At 39.8% G+C, this 17,747-nt stretch overlaps 1 protein-coding gene across 1 annotated transcript in view; it reads left to right on the top strand.

The window, feature by feature from the left end:
* Positions 1-17,747, top strand: part of LOC137281589 (DNA polymerase alpha catalytic subunit-like) — a 78,431-nt gene that overhangs the window by 41,073 nt on the left and 19,611 nt on the right. Inside the window, exons 18-27 of the mRNA XM_067812919.1 lie at positions 408-469; positions 1,492-1,587; positions 2,891-3,007; positions 3,382-3,566; positions 5,822-5,951; positions 7,190-7,303; positions 7,789-7,891; positions 8,323-8,444; positions 9,415-9,567; positions 10,536-10,658. Of these exons, the coding sequence (XP_067669020.1) occupies positions 408-469; positions 1,492-1,587; positions 2,891-3,007; positions 3,382-3,566; positions 5,822-5,951; positions 7,190-7,303; positions 7,789-7,891; positions 8,323-8,444; positions 9,415-9,567; positions 10,536-10,658 (1,205 nt within the window). The remainder of the gene's footprint in view (positions 1-407; positions 470-1,491; positions 1,588-2,890; positions 3,008-3,381; positions 3,567-5,821; positions 5,952-7,189; positions 7,304-7,788; positions 7,892-8,322; positions 8,445-9,414; positions 9,568-10,535; positions 10,659-17,747) is intronic.

Here is a 17,747-nt window from a genome sequence, read left to right on the forward strand (position 1 = left end):
CAGTTAGTACCGCGGAGCGCACCGTCTCGCGGACAAGAGACGATAGGCCGTCTCGCGTACACGTTACGTCTCGGACTGGTTAGTGGCGTCAAGCTCAGAGCCATGAGCCCAGCATCAGCCAATCACATTTCACCTAATTTCAGCGCTCAGAGCTGCTTGAGTTGGAGTCAAAATTACGTGTGGAAATAATATAAATAGATATTCACATTTCTAATGGAAATGGTAATAATAATTATCATAAACTGTAACTGAGGTGTCAAATTTAATTTTTGATGAACTGAATCTTTGCTGATCTAGTTTGCAAGTTGTACAGACAGTTTTTGACTGCAGCCTGTACCAGGTCGAGTGATGAGATCTGATCTATTTGTTCTACAATAATCCAGACCGACATGTTTTCAATTTTACAGCAATATCAAAGCCTAGTGATTGTATATTCCCCTATGACTTCAAGGACAAGGCACAGAAAGAGGTAAGTAAAGTTACACAGGATTTTATATTATCTTACACATTTATGTCATTTTCTGATTGGATGAGTTAATCAGTGTACCCTGTTTACATGTGAACAACTTTTTCTATGTTACCCCATCCTCGATATCTCCAGGGTATACGTTCCGGAAAGTCTCCACTATACCCTGGACGCATCTAAAGGTCGGCCCGATAATTTTATTTCCTCCCTTTGCTGGTTCCGCATTCTCACAGTAGCCTATCAGCAAGGCTGCCATTATAACCGAACTTGCCAGTGTCAACAAAGGTAGCAGTTGCAACTGCGAAGGTTTGGGGAAATCATAGAGACAAATTTATAGGTCGTAAACCTTTTTAAAAACATAAGCAAGAAATCCATCTACCTCTTTCAGAGAACCTCTGCATGTTTGTTTGCCAAGTATAATCGGTTAGAGAATTTAAAAAGCGAAAGTGAGTTGTGATTGGTTCGCTCAACTTCCCAGCGTAGACACCTGATTGGATAAAAAGCCAGCCAAGGGAGGTAATAAATTTATCGGGCAGACCCGTAGATGCATCCAGGGTATAGTGGAGACTGTTCGGAACGTATACCCTGGAGATATCGAGGATGATGTTACCCCTGCAAATGCTAAACTGTGGGACTTCATTTGGTTCTTCATGTTAGGAATGTTTGGGCTGTTACCTAACTCTGGTACTCCCTATTATGATCCAATTGCCCATACTTCAAACTGTAAGATTAACATTGAGGTGTTCAGTTAGATAATTCACTGTTCACTGGTCCCTCGGGCCCATTTGTTGATGTACCCTATGTATTTATGTTCCCCTCACCCTTGGGGCTCATATAGAAACATAGAGGATACATTTTGTTGATTTGTTGCTCACTGTATCAATCACTGTATTGCTTGGCCCAAAATGATTTACAGGTTGCCATCAAAAGGCTAGGCAACCCGAAGAATTATGTCTCATTCACATGCAAATCCCTTGTTGACTGCCATATTTGGATGATAATTAATACCATACTTCCTTATGTAGAGTCGGACGATGAAGACTGAAATCCTTCCTAATGAGAGGGCGCTGTTGGGGTTCCTGCTGGCGAAGATACACAAAGTAGACCCGGACATCATCGTGGTATGTGGTGGTGGTGGTGGGGGGTGATAATTCTTTCTTTTAAGCACTCAACCGATGTAAATCTGAAAACACAGGGAAGCAGATTTCCGATTTCACCTATAATGGCTGTGCCCCACAGGATTATTGTTCCATCTTGTTACTATTGTATTTTATTACTGTTGTATCTGATGTTACCTTGGCACAAAAATACTGGTCAAACCCCACCATTCCTTTGTAAAACATGTGCGTAATATAAACAGCTGTACTGTTATCTTAATATACAGTGGGTCCCCGAATACCTGGACCCCAGGACCTCGCCTTCCAGTTGGTTTTCATAATTCTCTCTTTGATCACTGTAACCATGCTACTGAGGAAGCAGATTTCAGATTTCACCCATAGTGGCAGTTCCTGCAGGATTATTCTTTTATTTTATTACTTTTGTATTTTATTACTGTTGTATCCTGTTGTTACCTTCTACCTGGACACAAAAATACTTGTCAAACCCCACCATTCCTTTCGTAGAATAGTTACTTAGTATAAACAGTTGTACTGTTAGTATTATCTTAATATACAGTGGGTCCTCTAATACCTGGACCCCAGATGTATGGAAACTTCACCTTCCAGTCAGTTTTCATAAAAAAAAAAAGTGACTATCAGTAATGCATATTACCGTTTCCAGATGGTAAATTTCAAAGTGGATAAATCGGCACAAAAATGGCTTGTTTATCAGCACAAAGCTTTTCTTGTCCACATGCTGACTGTGTGAAGTGAAGCACGAGAGTTGCATGTGTCTTGACACGAGACAAGGTCAGCTAGTGCTGATTAATGACCAATCAGCAGGGTATTGGTGGTGATTTGTTGGCCTGTCTGACACTGAGTGAAATTGACAAATCAAACAGCCAAGGCAGGTTTGGAAGTCATTTTAACCCAGAAGCGTAAGCCCGTTTCAACACCAAAGCCTGGATGACAGAAATCCAGATATCTGGGTATTTTGTTGTCTGGATGATTTATGCAATAATGAATGTGTCCAGGAGTCTGGGGTCCAGGGATTGGGAAATGCAGGGGCCATGGGCCAGTTTGCATGTTAGAATAAAAAATGGCCCATTAAAATTTTGAAGTTTATTGTTGATTACCCATTCTAAATTCAGCAAATGGCTAATAATCCAGAAAATGGTCCATTGTCAAGGTTCTCTTTCACAGTCACGAGGGTTCTCGATGTATGTGTACTTTTAATATATTTTCAAGTTAATCTGATGACTGAGCACATCCTGTTCATTTAAGACTTCCATTGAGATAATCATTCTCCAGTTTGAACTATTTTCAGGGTCACGATATCTTTGGATTTGACATTGATATCTTCCTGCATCGAATCAATGCCAACAAGATTCCACATTGGTCGAAGATAGGAAGGCTGAAGCGGACGACCATGCCCAAACTCTCAGTAAGTAGAGTGGCCACAACTCTTAGTAGAAACAATTCGTACAATTCCCGGCTGTCCCTTTCTCTGCACTCATCCCTCATAACAAACAGTGAAGTATGCAGATATTTTAATGATATTTTCTTAAACAACTTGTTAATTTTTAGGACAAAAATTCTGCAAATAGCTCACAGAGTTGGTAGGATGTTTGGATTATGATCAGGGTTTCATTGATAGTTTTCTAGTTAGAGTGCAATTCATCGGTCCACTTTTGAGCCAAACAGACTATACTTGCTGTGAAAATTTTTGACACACTCTTTGTTTCAAGTCTTCGATGGATTGATTGATGGATGGATGAAGGAATTAATGAATGTTTATGAATCTATGGTACTTTTCAGAGTGGACATGGAGGCCGAGGTCTCAGCGAGAAGTCTGCAGCATGTGGACGTTTATTGTGCGATATCAAAATATCAGCACGGGAACTGCTTCGTTGCCGTAGTTACGATCTTACGGAATTATCTCATCAAATTTTGAAGCAAAAACGTGTGGAACTGGAATTTGATGACATCAGAAACATGTACAGGTACGTGAAACTATGAGAAGAGCATGCTATGTAGCACTACTGTCAAAGCCTTGCCATTTTATGAGAAGAGCTTGAAACAGTGACAAGATCGTATGATTATGCCTCGATTATTTTAAAAGTCACGAGCAAGTATTCAGAAGAGTTTTTTTCTGACTTAGTGGTTAACATTGTCGTCAGATTGTTCATACTCATGATTTTTCATCTGAAATTGGTTTTAAGGAAATGGAAACAACTTGAACCTGGTGCAACCTTGGTAGTATCCTTGTTGCACCAGACAAATACATGTTGGGCATGCTTCTCGGTATTGAATTACATCTAATACTAGAATTTTGCTACTGATTACTTAAAACATGATTTTAACAAAATTATTCTGGGTCTGATAGATATTTTATCTAAATTCATAAATTTCATGACAAGAATAGTAACAGTTATTCAGTCTAAAAGCCACTTCCTCGTCATTCAGTGTGACAGCTGAGGTCTGTTTTTTGCAACGTATGTCATATTTGGGATTTCACTTTCTTAGTAAAGTACAAATTCTAGTACTTTTTTTCGGTTGAGTCCCATCCGGGATTCGAACCCGCACCCTCAGAGTCAGGCACCTAATTGCCAGCACACAAAGTCAGCCGCCTAGCCCGCTCAGCCACCGCGACTTCCACTGTTTTTTGGACAGAAAATGTTAGCATGCACCGGGTTCAAGTTGGTATACATATTGTTGCCTTTTGCAGCATCAGGTTGCACCAGTGCAAGTTTTAAATGTTTGAGCCCAGTTCATGGGAACTGTCAAATCTATGTGAAGTATTTTGCTGTGACAAGTTCTGCTGATTTGGGGTATTTTAAGGGTCAAATGAAGGTTATACTGTGCACCCTGGGTATATTGCTGTTTTGGCCAGAATGGATTTCTTGCCTGTAGAATACCCTGGGCCGTGTTTCACAAAACTCTCGTAAGCTTAAGATCTCGTAACTTTTCTCGTAGCATACGTAGCTCCTGTGTTTCAGTATAGGAGGCACAATGGCTATGAGAAAACTTACAAGATCTTAGGCTTACAAGAGTTTTGTGAAACGGGGCCCTGGTTGTATTGGCAAACTGGATATAATGCCTAGAGGCCAAGGTTTTGGGGAATAAGAAGTCATTTTTGTCCTATGGTTATGATGCCAAATACACTAGCTGCATGTAGTATACATACCTTAATTACATACCTTAATTACATACCTTAATTACTTTCCTTAATTACTTTCCTTAATTACTTACCTCACATGCCTCAAAGTAATTCAACAAACATTAATGTCATCAATATTATCTTGATAGGATAGCACATGTGACAATACATTTCCTGCCACCTACAAGATGACACCTGCAGTCTCTAGATGCTTGAATTATCCAGTCATTCAAGACTCATTACAGGATACATCGGCTCAATCACCTTGTTGATTTCACAGGGGCCTGTTTCCAAAAACTAAGCCTAAGATCTCGTGGCCATTGTACCTCCTATACTGTAAGACAGGAGCTACGGATGCTACGAGAAAAGTTACGAGATCTTAGGCTTACGAGAGCTTTGTTAAATGGGGCTCTCGTCCTCAAACTGTCCAACCTGGTTATAATGCCTCCCCAGATATAATGCCATGTTTTCTCTTGTGGCATTACAACCAGAGCGTTCTATATTTTGCTTTCTTGTGTATTTCCGTAGTAAGCAGAGATACCAACCTCTACGATTTTATTGCAGTCACTACGAATTTTAACTTCAAACTACACCAGTACGATTCCACTAGAAATCCAACGAAATTTGAATAAAATTTATTAAAATTTGGATATATAGACAAAAACATATATTTTCAACAATGAAATACATTTTCAGACTTCATGTACCTTCCATTCATCAAATTTAATGACATATTTCAACTGGAATGATTGCAAGTAACAAACGTAATTTTAGGAAGGCTGATTTCAATACCTTTGCGATTCGACACATTTGGTTCCAGTGGAAATAATATTACCACGTGACCGTAATATCATTCATTTTTTTCTCAGAATCCATAATGATTTTGTTTATTAAGTTGACTACTAATTTTATGGTCAGACTACCAGTTTTGAACGTTGAAACTACTATTTGCAACACTTTGGGGTCGGCATCTCCAAGCAAGCCGTGCAAGCCAGGGGTCGTTCCTGCACCCCATGTGTAACAAAACTGATTCACATAGGCAGAAGTCAAGGTATGATGGATTTGTTGAGTGAGGGGAGACATCCTTTTGTATTTCAGCTCTTCCAAACAGCTGCTGCAGCTTGTAGAGCTGTCACTGGTGGACTCCACCTACATCCTACGAATCATGTATGAGCTAAATATCATCCCACTGGCTTTACAGATCACAACTATCTGCGGCAACGTCATGGTGAGTTAGTAGGAGATAAACATCATGTGTTGGCCAATTTCCGGGTGTTATTGAGTATTTGAAGCACGGGAATGCATTTGGAACCGACGGCGTCAGCCAGAGGTTTCAAATGAAATATTCCCGTGCTTCAAATACTCAATAACACCCGGAAATTGGCCAACACATGATGTTTATCGACATTGTAAACACAAAAGTAAACCAAAGGGGTTTTACTGTCTGCACTCGTTTACATCGAATACGGACACAGCAGTGAAGTGTCATCAGCTGGCCGTTTCAGCTGGTTCTCATGGTAACATCTGGAGTTGCTCATTTGTGACGTCATTCTAACTTTACGTCACAATATGATTTGAATGACGTCACCACTGTTGATGACACAACAAAACAATTGTTTACGTGTCAATGCGCGGTGAATAGTCCTTCAGTTTCCGGGAATCTAATACCATTTAATCATGTTTTTCAACCAATCAGATTACGGAACACAGTAACTTTTGGTTTACAATTTTCATTCAACAGACTTTACAGATCGTAAATATGAAGTGGAAATATTTGTTGGTTGACGGTACTATTTTCTAAATGGAATTAAGTTTTGTTACACTGAAGTGAAGATCCTGCCTAGAATGCGTCCTCAGCAACCCACGCCTTTTTCCAAAGAGGCAACCATCTTGATTTGGAGGTCAGTAAGGATAGGTAAAGGCAAAGGCCTTTTTGCACATTAGAATAAAAAATGGCCCATTAAAATTTTGAAGTTTACTTTTGTACAAGGGCAGTGGCCCATTCTAAATAGTCCATTGTTAATGCCCTGCTTCGCAATTTGTTGCAGTAGAGCATCGCTGACTTGGTTGACACATGATGTTTTATCCCACTGCAGAGGTTGATAGTCATGCTATTGATCACTGGATCACTTGGTCCAGATTCTGTTATATCCAGACCATGACTGAGTACAAAGAAACAAACTTTTTTACTCCAAAGATAGCAAAGATGTTGCTCCAGTAAGGTTTAAAGGATTTATTGACACTGAGCCTTGCATCTCCGCTGAGTCCTTGTATTTGTTAGTATCATTTGAATATGTAATCAAATGCCATGAAAAGCTATGATCTGTGTTGTCAATTGACACTGACTCTAGCACCTCAGCTGAGTTGATATGTTTGTTTGTTTTGAATATCTTATCAAGTGAAATGAAAATCTGGTGATTTATGATAATTAAAAGACACTGAGTATCTATGGTTTCTCTCCTCCAGGCACGAACCCTGCTGGGGGGTCGCTCGGAGCGTAACGAGTTCCTGTTGCTCCACGCCTTCCATGACAAGAACTTCATCCCACCGGACAAGGAGTACAAGAAAAAGGCTGCATCTGTGAGTTCAAGAAATCTTAAACTGCCCCCACTTCATTATGCATTTGGAACTGTCATCAGTACTTTAACTGTTTAATGTTTATCGAAGTATAAATACAAAATCTTGTGTTTGGACTAGTACCTGGTATTATTCAAATTATGAAGCCAGGATTTTACATTTCATACTCTGTAAAAGTTAAAAGAAAATAAAGTTAATGCCAAGGAAACAGTCTAAGCAATAACACAGTAGAGTTATGCAACCCAAACCTCACCAATTCTGTTATCAAGCCCAGGCTTTTTTTTTCATTCCACACAGAATGTTTTTAAAATGCGTTTCGTTATTCCGTCCGTATGTCTCTACACATTTGTGTTTTCTTGACCAGAACTTCAAAACCATTCACCATTTCTAAACCAACTAAGCCAAATATCACTGGCATTTGTGTCATTAGACAGGATATTTTTTAATCCATTTGAAATTTAAAGTTCAAAGTTATGTTGTCTGTCCAGACGGAGATGGATGATGATGAAGAGGGAGACAACTCCTCCAAGTCTCGGAAAGGACGCCGGAAACCGGCGTACTCTGGTGGCCTGGTGCTGGAACCCAAGAAAGGTAACTCTGCACAGACATCTACACAACACTAACATTATTTTCTATTACCTGGTTTACAGATTTTTTCCAGCAATAATCCTGTTAGCAGGTGTCCAAAAAAATATTTTAAAAAACTATTTCTTATTTTTTACTCTTTTATTTATTGGCATTTTTTAAAAACTGTATCGTACTGTTTTTCTGGCTTCCCTGTGATCATATTGCTGACATATCCCTGAAAGTGGCTCAAGAAATATTGGTCTTGGCATTTACTCATTTTATATGAGTCCTTGAGTATAAAATTAACACTTTAGCTGTTATCTTCGGTTGTAGGACAAGTTTTTATTATTTATTTTTCTGTTCTGTTTTGGTGTGTGTTAGTTCAGTTTTGGTAATCTGTTCACTGTTAGTATGGTAGGCCGGAGTATCAAATTAACACGTTTGATGTTGTTCAGGGTTCTATGACAAGTATATTCTACTGCTGGACTTCAACAGTCTGTACCCCTCCATCATCCAGGAGTATAACATCTGCTTCACCACCATCAGCCGGACACCCGTCGTCAAGAAGGAACACGCGGTCAGTATACAGGCAGCGTCCTGCAGATTAACTTGCCCTCAGACTCACAGCTGTGTTTTGGAAAAAAATTGTATTTAAATAAAGGTGCAATGATTGTCCCGACTCTTTGTGGGTAAATCACAATCATTAATAATTTTCAGACATATTTGTATGTAAACACTGAAAGTAGGGAGAACCTCAGCCTTGTTTCACAAGCGCTGCAACAGTCGTAAGTATGTAAGTTACGGTCATCTTGGTGCTATCATCACTTTGCCCTATTACGAAAACACATACCTTAATTATCTGTTGGCTTTAGCATTCTGAGAAACATACCTATTACAAAATAAAGTGACAGTTTGGCCAGGCAATCTCATTAATGGATAGATAGATATCTATATGGTGGAGGACATTAAGTAGTTTAATGGTTCAGGCGTGTGGCTCATCACACCAAGGACCCAGGTTCAATTCCCCACATGGGTACAATGTGTGAAGCCAGTTCTTTTGTCCCCTGCTGGAATTGCAAAAGGCGGTGTAAGACAATACTCGCTCATTTGCTGCCATTTTGTTGCCATGGACACTGGAGGTAAGAACTGGAGAGAAAAATTACTTCTGAATTCCTACTGTTATGAAGGGAACTTTGAATCAAATTCTCTGTAGACTTCAGGTGTTAGGAATAATAACAGACCTGTATGTTTTTTTTCACCAAAACATCAACAAGATATTACAATGTGCATTGTTTGATTAGACTTCGTGTCTGAACATTGACAATACCTTGCAGTCTTACTCATAATCCAATAGTTTTCATTGCCCAAACCCTTCAAAACTTTGCTTGTCTACTGTTCGTTTTAGATTTTTTAGATCAATGATATACCTTATTTTACTGTGAATGTTCTCAATGAATAATGACTTATTCTCATAACTGGATGTCTTGGTCTAGGTGTTTTGAACATGACAAGAATAACTCGCTAACTCACACTGTTGTTGCTGGCAGGAGGAAGATGAGGAGGAGGCGCTACCAGACCTCCCTGACCCTGACCTTGAACCCGGCATCCTGCCAACAGAGATCCGGAAGTTGGTGGAGAGCAGACGTCAGGTGAAGCAGCTGATGAAGACACCTGATCTTGCTCCTGAACAGTACATGCAGGTCAGTACCTCCTCAACATACCCTGGTCCGTCCGTCCGTCCGTCAGTCCGTCAGTCTATATACCACAAACAGCATTACTATCTGCTCAATTGTGGTTCCCAGAGCTCTAGATAATGGCATATATACGCATAAAGATATGCACAATACGGTATATGCAGATATATGCACCACAGCAATGGGATGTGGTCTTAAAATCAATTGTGATGTTTCTCTGGCAGCTACGTTTATTGTATTGTTTGGGTTCTCAAACCATCAGTTTGAATCAATTTTGGTAGGACTGTCTGTTTGGTGGCCAAATCCCTCTTAAATAGATTGCATCAATGTCTGATCTCTTCTACATTGGTATCTCTTCATGTGACATCTTCATGTACTGTCTTCATTCGGGCTGCAGTAATTCTGTTTGAGTCCTTGAAAATCTAATCTGACACCTAAGTTTTGATTTTTGATAACCTCTATCACTGTTTCAATTCGATGTTTGAATACCAATGGAAATTTTTTCCACACAGCCAGAACATAATTTCGATTGCAACTCAAGCAATTTTGAGTGCTGAAATATGGCGAAACTTGATTGGTAGACACTGGGCTAATCAGCCAGTGAGAATTGTTGTTTGTAGACATTGCCAAGTTGACAATGGATTTCGTACTAAAAGAACTTACTTGGAGGTTAAATGAAATCTGCTAATTTTACTTGTATGAAGAATTGAATAAAAAATGATCAATCCGATGGTCTGATACCGAAAATGGAATCAAGGCCTGGGGGAGTTGTTGCAGCCCTAGTATTCATTCTAGTCAGTCAGTCGGTGTCAAGGATTTTAAAGTTTCAGTTTATTTGTTTATATAGGGCAGTAATTATGCAGATTTCACATGACTCATGCTTGTATTGTGTGGTGACTTTTCTTTTATATCTGACATAACAAATTGTGTGGTATCTGGTTTAAAGGACCACTAACAATTTTGGTTTGTTTCAGTATGACATCCGTCAGAAGGCCCTCAAACTGACGGCCAACAGTATGTACGGGTGTCTGGGCTTCACGTTTTCCCGGTTCTATGCCAAACCTCTGGCGGCTCTCATTACAGGCAAGGGCAGAGAGGTGGGTTGGTGAATGTTTTCAGTCTCAGGGATTCTTTGTTTGTCATTTGAGAAAATTCAAGTGTCCAAGATGTTCTTTTTGTGGCGACTATGCTTGTAGTAAGAGGGGACTAACGGGTTTGTGTGGTCGGGCTCACTGGCTTGATTGACACATGTCATCAGTTCCTAGTTGTGGAGACCGATGCTCATGCTATTGATCACTGGATTGTCTGGTCCAGAGTCGATTAGTTACGGGAAAAAACCATATAGCTGGAAAATTGCTAAGTACGGCGTAAAACTAAACTCACTCACTCAACTCACTCACAAACATACCCAGCCCCAATATCACACCACCAGACCCGAACACCTCTTGACTTGGACACCCATCACAATGACACCACCAGACCCGAACACCTCTTGACTTGGATACCCAGCACCTGACACCATCTGAACCCGTCTTGACAGCAGGACTCAGACACCAGTAGACCTCAACACCTCTTGACTTGGATACCCGAACCGATACACTACCAAACAGTAACACCTCTCGACTCGGACACCCAACACTGACACCACCAGACCAATACCTTGTGACTCGGACACCCAGCAGCTGGCACCACCATACCAGAACAGCTCTTGACTTAAACACGAAGTACCTGACACTGCCAGACCCGAACACCTCTTGACACCACATTGAAGGTGATAGTCATAACAATAAAGGCCTGCTTCAAGACATTACAAAGGGCTTGTCCATTTGTGATGTTAGCCCATATTTGTTCATATATTTGTATTTCCATGTGACTGCAATGTTAGAAATATAACAACACGACTGTACTATAGCTCATATGACCTTCAATACTGAAATCCAGCTAGGGACCATGTAGGAAGCAAAGGTACTGTAAGTCCCCGTGGTCCCTAATATGGTGCTTTATCTTCAGTTGTTGGTGATCTATAGCCTATAGTTATGGCCACATTTGAACTTGTTTCAGAAATTTCAAATTTGTTTTAGAGATGGACGCAAGTTTTACTTATAAGTTACTGTGATATGCTAATTGATTTTACCGTCCTTCGTTGACAGATTTTTATAATTTACATGTGTTTCAGGTGGGTTTACAACTTGTTTTGATTATGATATGGCTGAAATATTGCCGATGTGACTTCAAATTTAATTCACTCACCCTTAAATACTGAGAAAACATCTGTCAGTCTGTCTGTCTTTGAGCCCAGGCCTCAAGTTTTCGAAACTTAAGTTTTTACTCAAATTTCAAACTGAGTTTTACAAAATGAAACAGCTGAACTTTTAACTCAACTGTATTTTTTATGCAAAAACGCCAAAACAAGCTTAATTAATCTGTCCACCAAACTCAGATCGTCTACTGTGTTTCAATTTCACTTCATTCTGTGAAATGTATTTTCCTGTGTTAACTCAAACTGACTATAAACACTCAGACTACATCAAAACTCAGACTTAAGTTTGTTTCAAGAAATTGGGACCAGTGTAATTCTATTTGGCCTTTAAGCTCAAGGTCTGTGGAAGACTAAAGTCTATTTGCACAGATTGAGTTTGTGCTTTGCAAGTGGACAGTCATTATTATTATTTTTTGGATCATAGACACTAATTGAATTATAGTCTTTTTAACCTTTTGTATAAATAGTTAAAATCTTTTAAAACTTACATCTGATTATATTCACTGAGTAAGAAAGTTTCATTTAAAGCAAGAAAGCATGTGAAAAACCTGTGAAGTGTTGTATTTTTTAAGAAGTCAGTATGTCAGAAATAATATCTTGTTTTTGTATCAAGAGTAAACATGTGTCCTTTATTTTGATCAGGAAGTAAAATGTGCCTAGGGTTTGCCATGTGTAGATGTTTTCTCTTGATGCAAGTATATTTCAAATCCAATGAGATCTTTTTTTTTCTGATATTGATTTTATCTTGACCATCAATAAATCATGATTTTAGAAATATTGCAAGCACCTGGTTGTAAAACACATTAGGACTGGTCAGGGGGTATGTGTGTACCGATGTTGGGAATTGTTGAAATATCACGATCAATGATTGGTTCATTAGTAATGAGTAATTGTAGAAAAAAAATTGGTTAACGTCATTTTTCAGAATTTCCTATTGAGGTTGTTATTGGAGATAAGCTTAATAAAAAACCCAGACTTGTGGTTGTTTTTTTTTTGCGGGTAAAATACGCATAGAAAATTTCCAATTACTCACTGAAAAATATTTGTTGAGCACCAATTACGCATTCAAAATAATGTTAGTTAGGCTAAAAGGATAAACCATGCATATGTAATATATTCATAATTTTCACTCCCATAATGAAAAAGACATCAGTTGCTATCAAGTTGTACTGTCAGTATAGGACAAGTGTTGTACTGTCAGTATAGGACTAGTGTTGTACTGTCAGTATAGGACTAGTGTTGTACTGTCAGTATAGGACTAGTGTTGCACTGTCAGTATAGGACTAGTGTTGCACTGTCAGTATAGGACTAGTGTTGTACTGTCAGTATAGGACAAGTGTTGCACTGTCAGCATAGGACTAGTGTTGCACTGTCAGTATAGGACTAGTGTTGTACTGTCAGTATAGGACTAGTGTTGCACTGTCAGTATAGGACTAGTGTTGTACTGTCAGTATAGGACAAGTGTTGCACTGTCAGTATAGGACTAGTGTTGCACTGTCAGTATAGGACTAGTGTTGTACTGTCAGTATAGGACAAGTGTTGCACTGTCAGCATAGGACTAGTGTTGTACTGTCAGTATAGGACTAGTGTTGTACTGTCAGGATAGGACTAGTGTTGTACTGTCAGTATAGGACTAGTGTTGCACTGTCAGTATAGGACAAGTGTTGTACTGTCAGTATAGGACAAGTGTTGCACTGTCAGTATAGGACAAGTGTTGTACTGTCAGTATAGGACTAGTGTTGCACTGTCAGTATAGGACTAGTTTTGTACTGTCAGGATAGGACTAGTGTTGTACTGTCAGTATAGGACTAGTGTTGCACTGTCAGTATAGGACTAGTGTTGTACTGTCAGTATAGGACTAGTGTTGCACTGTCAGTATAGGACTAGTGTTGTACTGTCAGTATAGGACTAGTGTTGTACTGTCAGTATAGGACTAGTGTTGTACTGTCAGGATAGGACTAGTGTTGCACTGTCAGTATAGGACTAGTGTTGCACTGTCAGTATAGGACTAGTGTTGTACTGTCAGTATAGGACAAGTGTTGCACTGTCAGCATAGGACTAGTGTTGTACTGTCAGTATAGGACTAGTGTTGTACTGTCAGGATAGGACTAGTGTTGTACTGTCAGTATAGGACTAGTGTTGCACTGTCAGTATAGGACAAGTGTTGCACTGTCAGTATAGGACAAGTGTTGCACTGTCAGTATAGGACAAGTGTTGTACTGTCAGTATAGGACTAGTGTTGTACTGTCAGGATAGGACTAGTGTTGTACTGTCAGGATAGGACTAGTGTTGCACTGTCAGTATAGGACTAGTGTTGCACTGTCAGTATAGGACAAGTGTTGCACTGTCAGTATAGGACTAGTGTTGTACTGTCAGTATAGGACTAGTGTTGCACTGTCAGTATAGGACAAGTGTTGTACTGTCAGTATAGGACTAGTGTTGCACTGTCAGTATAGGACTAGTGTTGTACTGTCAGTATAGGACTAGTGTTGTACTGTCAGGATAGAACTAGTGTTGTACTGTCAGCATAGGATTAGTGTTGTACAGTTAGTATGGGACTAGTGTTGCACTGTCAGTATAGGACTAGTGTTGTACTGTCAGTATAGGACTAGTGTTGCACTGTCAGTATAGGACTAGTGTTGTACTGTCAGCATAGGACTAGTGTTGCTTTGTCAGTATAGGACTAGTGTTGTACTGTCAGTATAGGACTAGTGTTGTACTGTCAGTATAGGACTAGTGTTGTACTGTCAGCATAAGACAAGTGTGGTACTGTCAGCGTAGGACTAGTGTTGTACTGTCAGCATAGGACTAGTGTTGCTTTGTCAGTATAGGACTAGTGTTGTACTGTCAGTATAGGACTAGTGTTGTACTGTCAGCATAGGACTAGTGTTGCTTTGTCAGTATAGGACTAGTGTTGTACTGTCAGCATAAGACTAGTGTTGTACTGTCAGTATAGGGCTAGTGTTGTATTGTCAGTATGGGACTAGTGTTGTACATTTAGTATGGGACTAGTGTTGTACTGTCAGTATAGGACTAGTGTTGCACTGTCAGCATAGGACTAGTGTTGTACTGTCAGTATAGGACTAGTGTTGTACTGTCAGTATAGGACTAGTGTTGTACTGTCAGTATAGGACTAGTGTTGTACTGTCAGCATAGGACTAGTGTTGTACTGTCAGCATAGGACTAGTGTTGCTTTGTCAGTATAGGACTAGTGTTGTACTGTCAGTATAGGACTAGTGTTGTACTGTCAGCATATGACTAGTGTTGTACTGTCAGTATAGGGCTAGTGTTGTATTGTCAGTATGGGACTAGTGTTGTACATTTAGTATGGGACTAGTGTTGTACTGTCAGTATAGGACTAGTGTTGTAATGTCAGTATAGGACTAGTGTTGTACTGTCAGTATAGGACTAGTGTTGTACTATCAGTATAGAACTAGTGTTGCTTTGTCAGCATAGGACTAGTGTTGTACTGGCAGTATAGGACTAGTGTTGCTTTGTCAGCATAGGACTAGTGTTGCTTTGTCAGTATAGGACTAGTGTTGTACTGTCAGCATAGGACTAGTGTTGTACTGTCAGCATAGGACTAGTGTTGCTTTGTCAGCATAGGACTAGTGTTGTACTGTCAGTATAGGACTAGTGTTGTACTGTCAGCATAGGACTAGTGTTGCTTTGTCAGTATAGGACTAGTGTTGTACTGTCAGTATAGGACTAGTGTTGCACTGTCAGCATAGGATTAGTTTTGCACTGTCAGTATAGGACTAGTGTTGTACTGTCAGTATAGGACTAGTGTTGTACTGTCAGCATAAGACTAGTGTTGTACTGTCAGCATAAGACTAGTGTTGTACTGTCAATATAGGACTAGTGTTGTACTGTCAGCATAGGACTAGTGTTGTACTGTCAGTATAGGACTAGTGTTGTACTGTCAGCATAGGATTAGTTTTGCACTGTCAGTATAGGACTAGTGTTGTACTGTCAGCATAAGACTAGTGTTGTACTGTCAGTATAGGACTAGTGTTGTACTGTCAGCATAGGACTAGTGTTGTACTGTCAGTATAGGACTAGTATTGTACTGTCAGTATAGGACTAGTGTTGTACTGTCAGCATAAGACTAGTGTTGTACTGTCAGCGTAGGATTAGTGTTGCACTGTCAGTATAGGACTAGTGTTGTACTGTCAGTATAGGACAAGTGTTGTACTGTCAGTATAGGACAAGTGTTGTACTGTCAGTATAGGACTAGTGTTGCTTTGTCAGTATAGGACTAGTGTTGTACTGTCAGTATAGGACTAGTGTTGCACTGTCAGTATAGGACAAGTGTTGCACTGTCAGTATAGGACTAGTGTTGCACTGTCAGTATAGGACTAGTGTTGCTCTGTCAGTATAGGACTAGTGTTGTACTGTCAGTATAGGACTAGTGTTGCACTGTCAGGATAGGACTAGTGTTGTACTGTCAGCATAGGACTAGTGTTGTACTGTTGGTATAGGACTAGTGTTGTACTGTCAGTATAGGACAAGTGTTGTACTGTCAGTATAGGACTAGTGTTGTACTGTTAGTATGGGACTAGTGTTGTACTGTCAGTATAGGACAAGTGTTGTACTGTCAGTATAGGACTAGTGTTGTACTGTTAGTATGGGACTAGTGTTGTACTGTCAGTATAGGACTAGTGATTGTTATTATGAAATCATTTCCATAATATTTAAGGTGGTTTTGATAAGTTATGACATAAGGCAGTACATACCTGATTAGTAAACGTTCTGCATGACGTATACTTAGGTAGCCATGAAGGTCCGGGGTAGAATAGACCTTCAGCAATCCGTGAAGGTCCGGGGTAGAATAGACCTTCAGCAACCCGTGCTTGCCATATAAGGCGACTATCCTTGACATAAGAGGTGATGAATGGGATCGTTTGGTCAGGCTCAATGACATGGTTGACACATATCACCAGTTCCCACATGCACAGATTGATGCTCGTGCTGTTAATCACTGGACTGTCTGGTCCAGATGGTATTATTTCCAGACTGCCACCATACAACTGGAATACTGCTGAGTATGGCGTGAAGCTAAACTCACTTACTCACTCATATACTTAGGTGAGGAAAATCACTCAAATACTGGCATATTGAAAGCAGTGGGTTACGGAAAATGAAATAATCACTCAACATTCATAACACACTCAAAAAAAGTACAGTAAGTACTAGTGGTGTTCCGATTAATTGAAATAATCAAAGATTGGTCGCTGTGACGAAACAATCAAGCAATCGGTCACATTTTATCCTAATCAAACAAATGATTTTGACCGCCACCTGGAATATAGCTGGAATATAGCTGTGTGCGGCGTAAAACTCACTCACTCACTCACTCACTCACTCATTTACTGGTCCCTCAAAGATATCTTGAACATTGACTGAATCACACTTGCTGTGAGTGCCAAACTGCATCTCTGAATTATCCTTAGATTGACATTAACCCACTCACTAAAACGACTTTCTGAAAGATTCATAATTCTCTCGAAACCCCAGTTTCTGCACACTGATGCTAAGTGTTCGATGCAGTCTTCAGCAACGTCTCACAGGTGTGGTAATGGAGGGAAGACAGGTGTTGGAGAAAAGTCCTCAAATTCTATTTAACACAGGTTTTTCACTTAACATTGAAATATTTAACTAAATTTACAAAGCCAACCAGGAATTAGTTTTGCTGGTCTTGTCTATACAGACAGAAATTACAGTCTATTTTCTCATAAGGTTCACAGCCATCAGCATGCACAGCAAACTCCATGTTTACATTCTTCATCTGCATAATCTCAGTTACCTAAACCAACATGGCTGGACAGTAATGGCAGGGGACGTAGGAAGGGGTGTGTGGTCTGGGGAGCATCTCAAAAGTGCTGGCGTTGATAAAAACCTGTATCCTCTTTGTAAGAATAGTTTC

This window comes from Haliotis asinina, chromosome 4 (genome assembly GCF_037392515.1).
Source record: "Haliotis asinina isolate JCU_RB_2024 chromosome 4, JCU_Hal_asi_v2, whole genome shotgun sequence".
Classification (NCBI taxonomy): Eukaryota; Metazoa; Mollusca; class Gastropoda; order Lepetellida; family Haliotidae; genus Haliotis; species Haliotis asinina.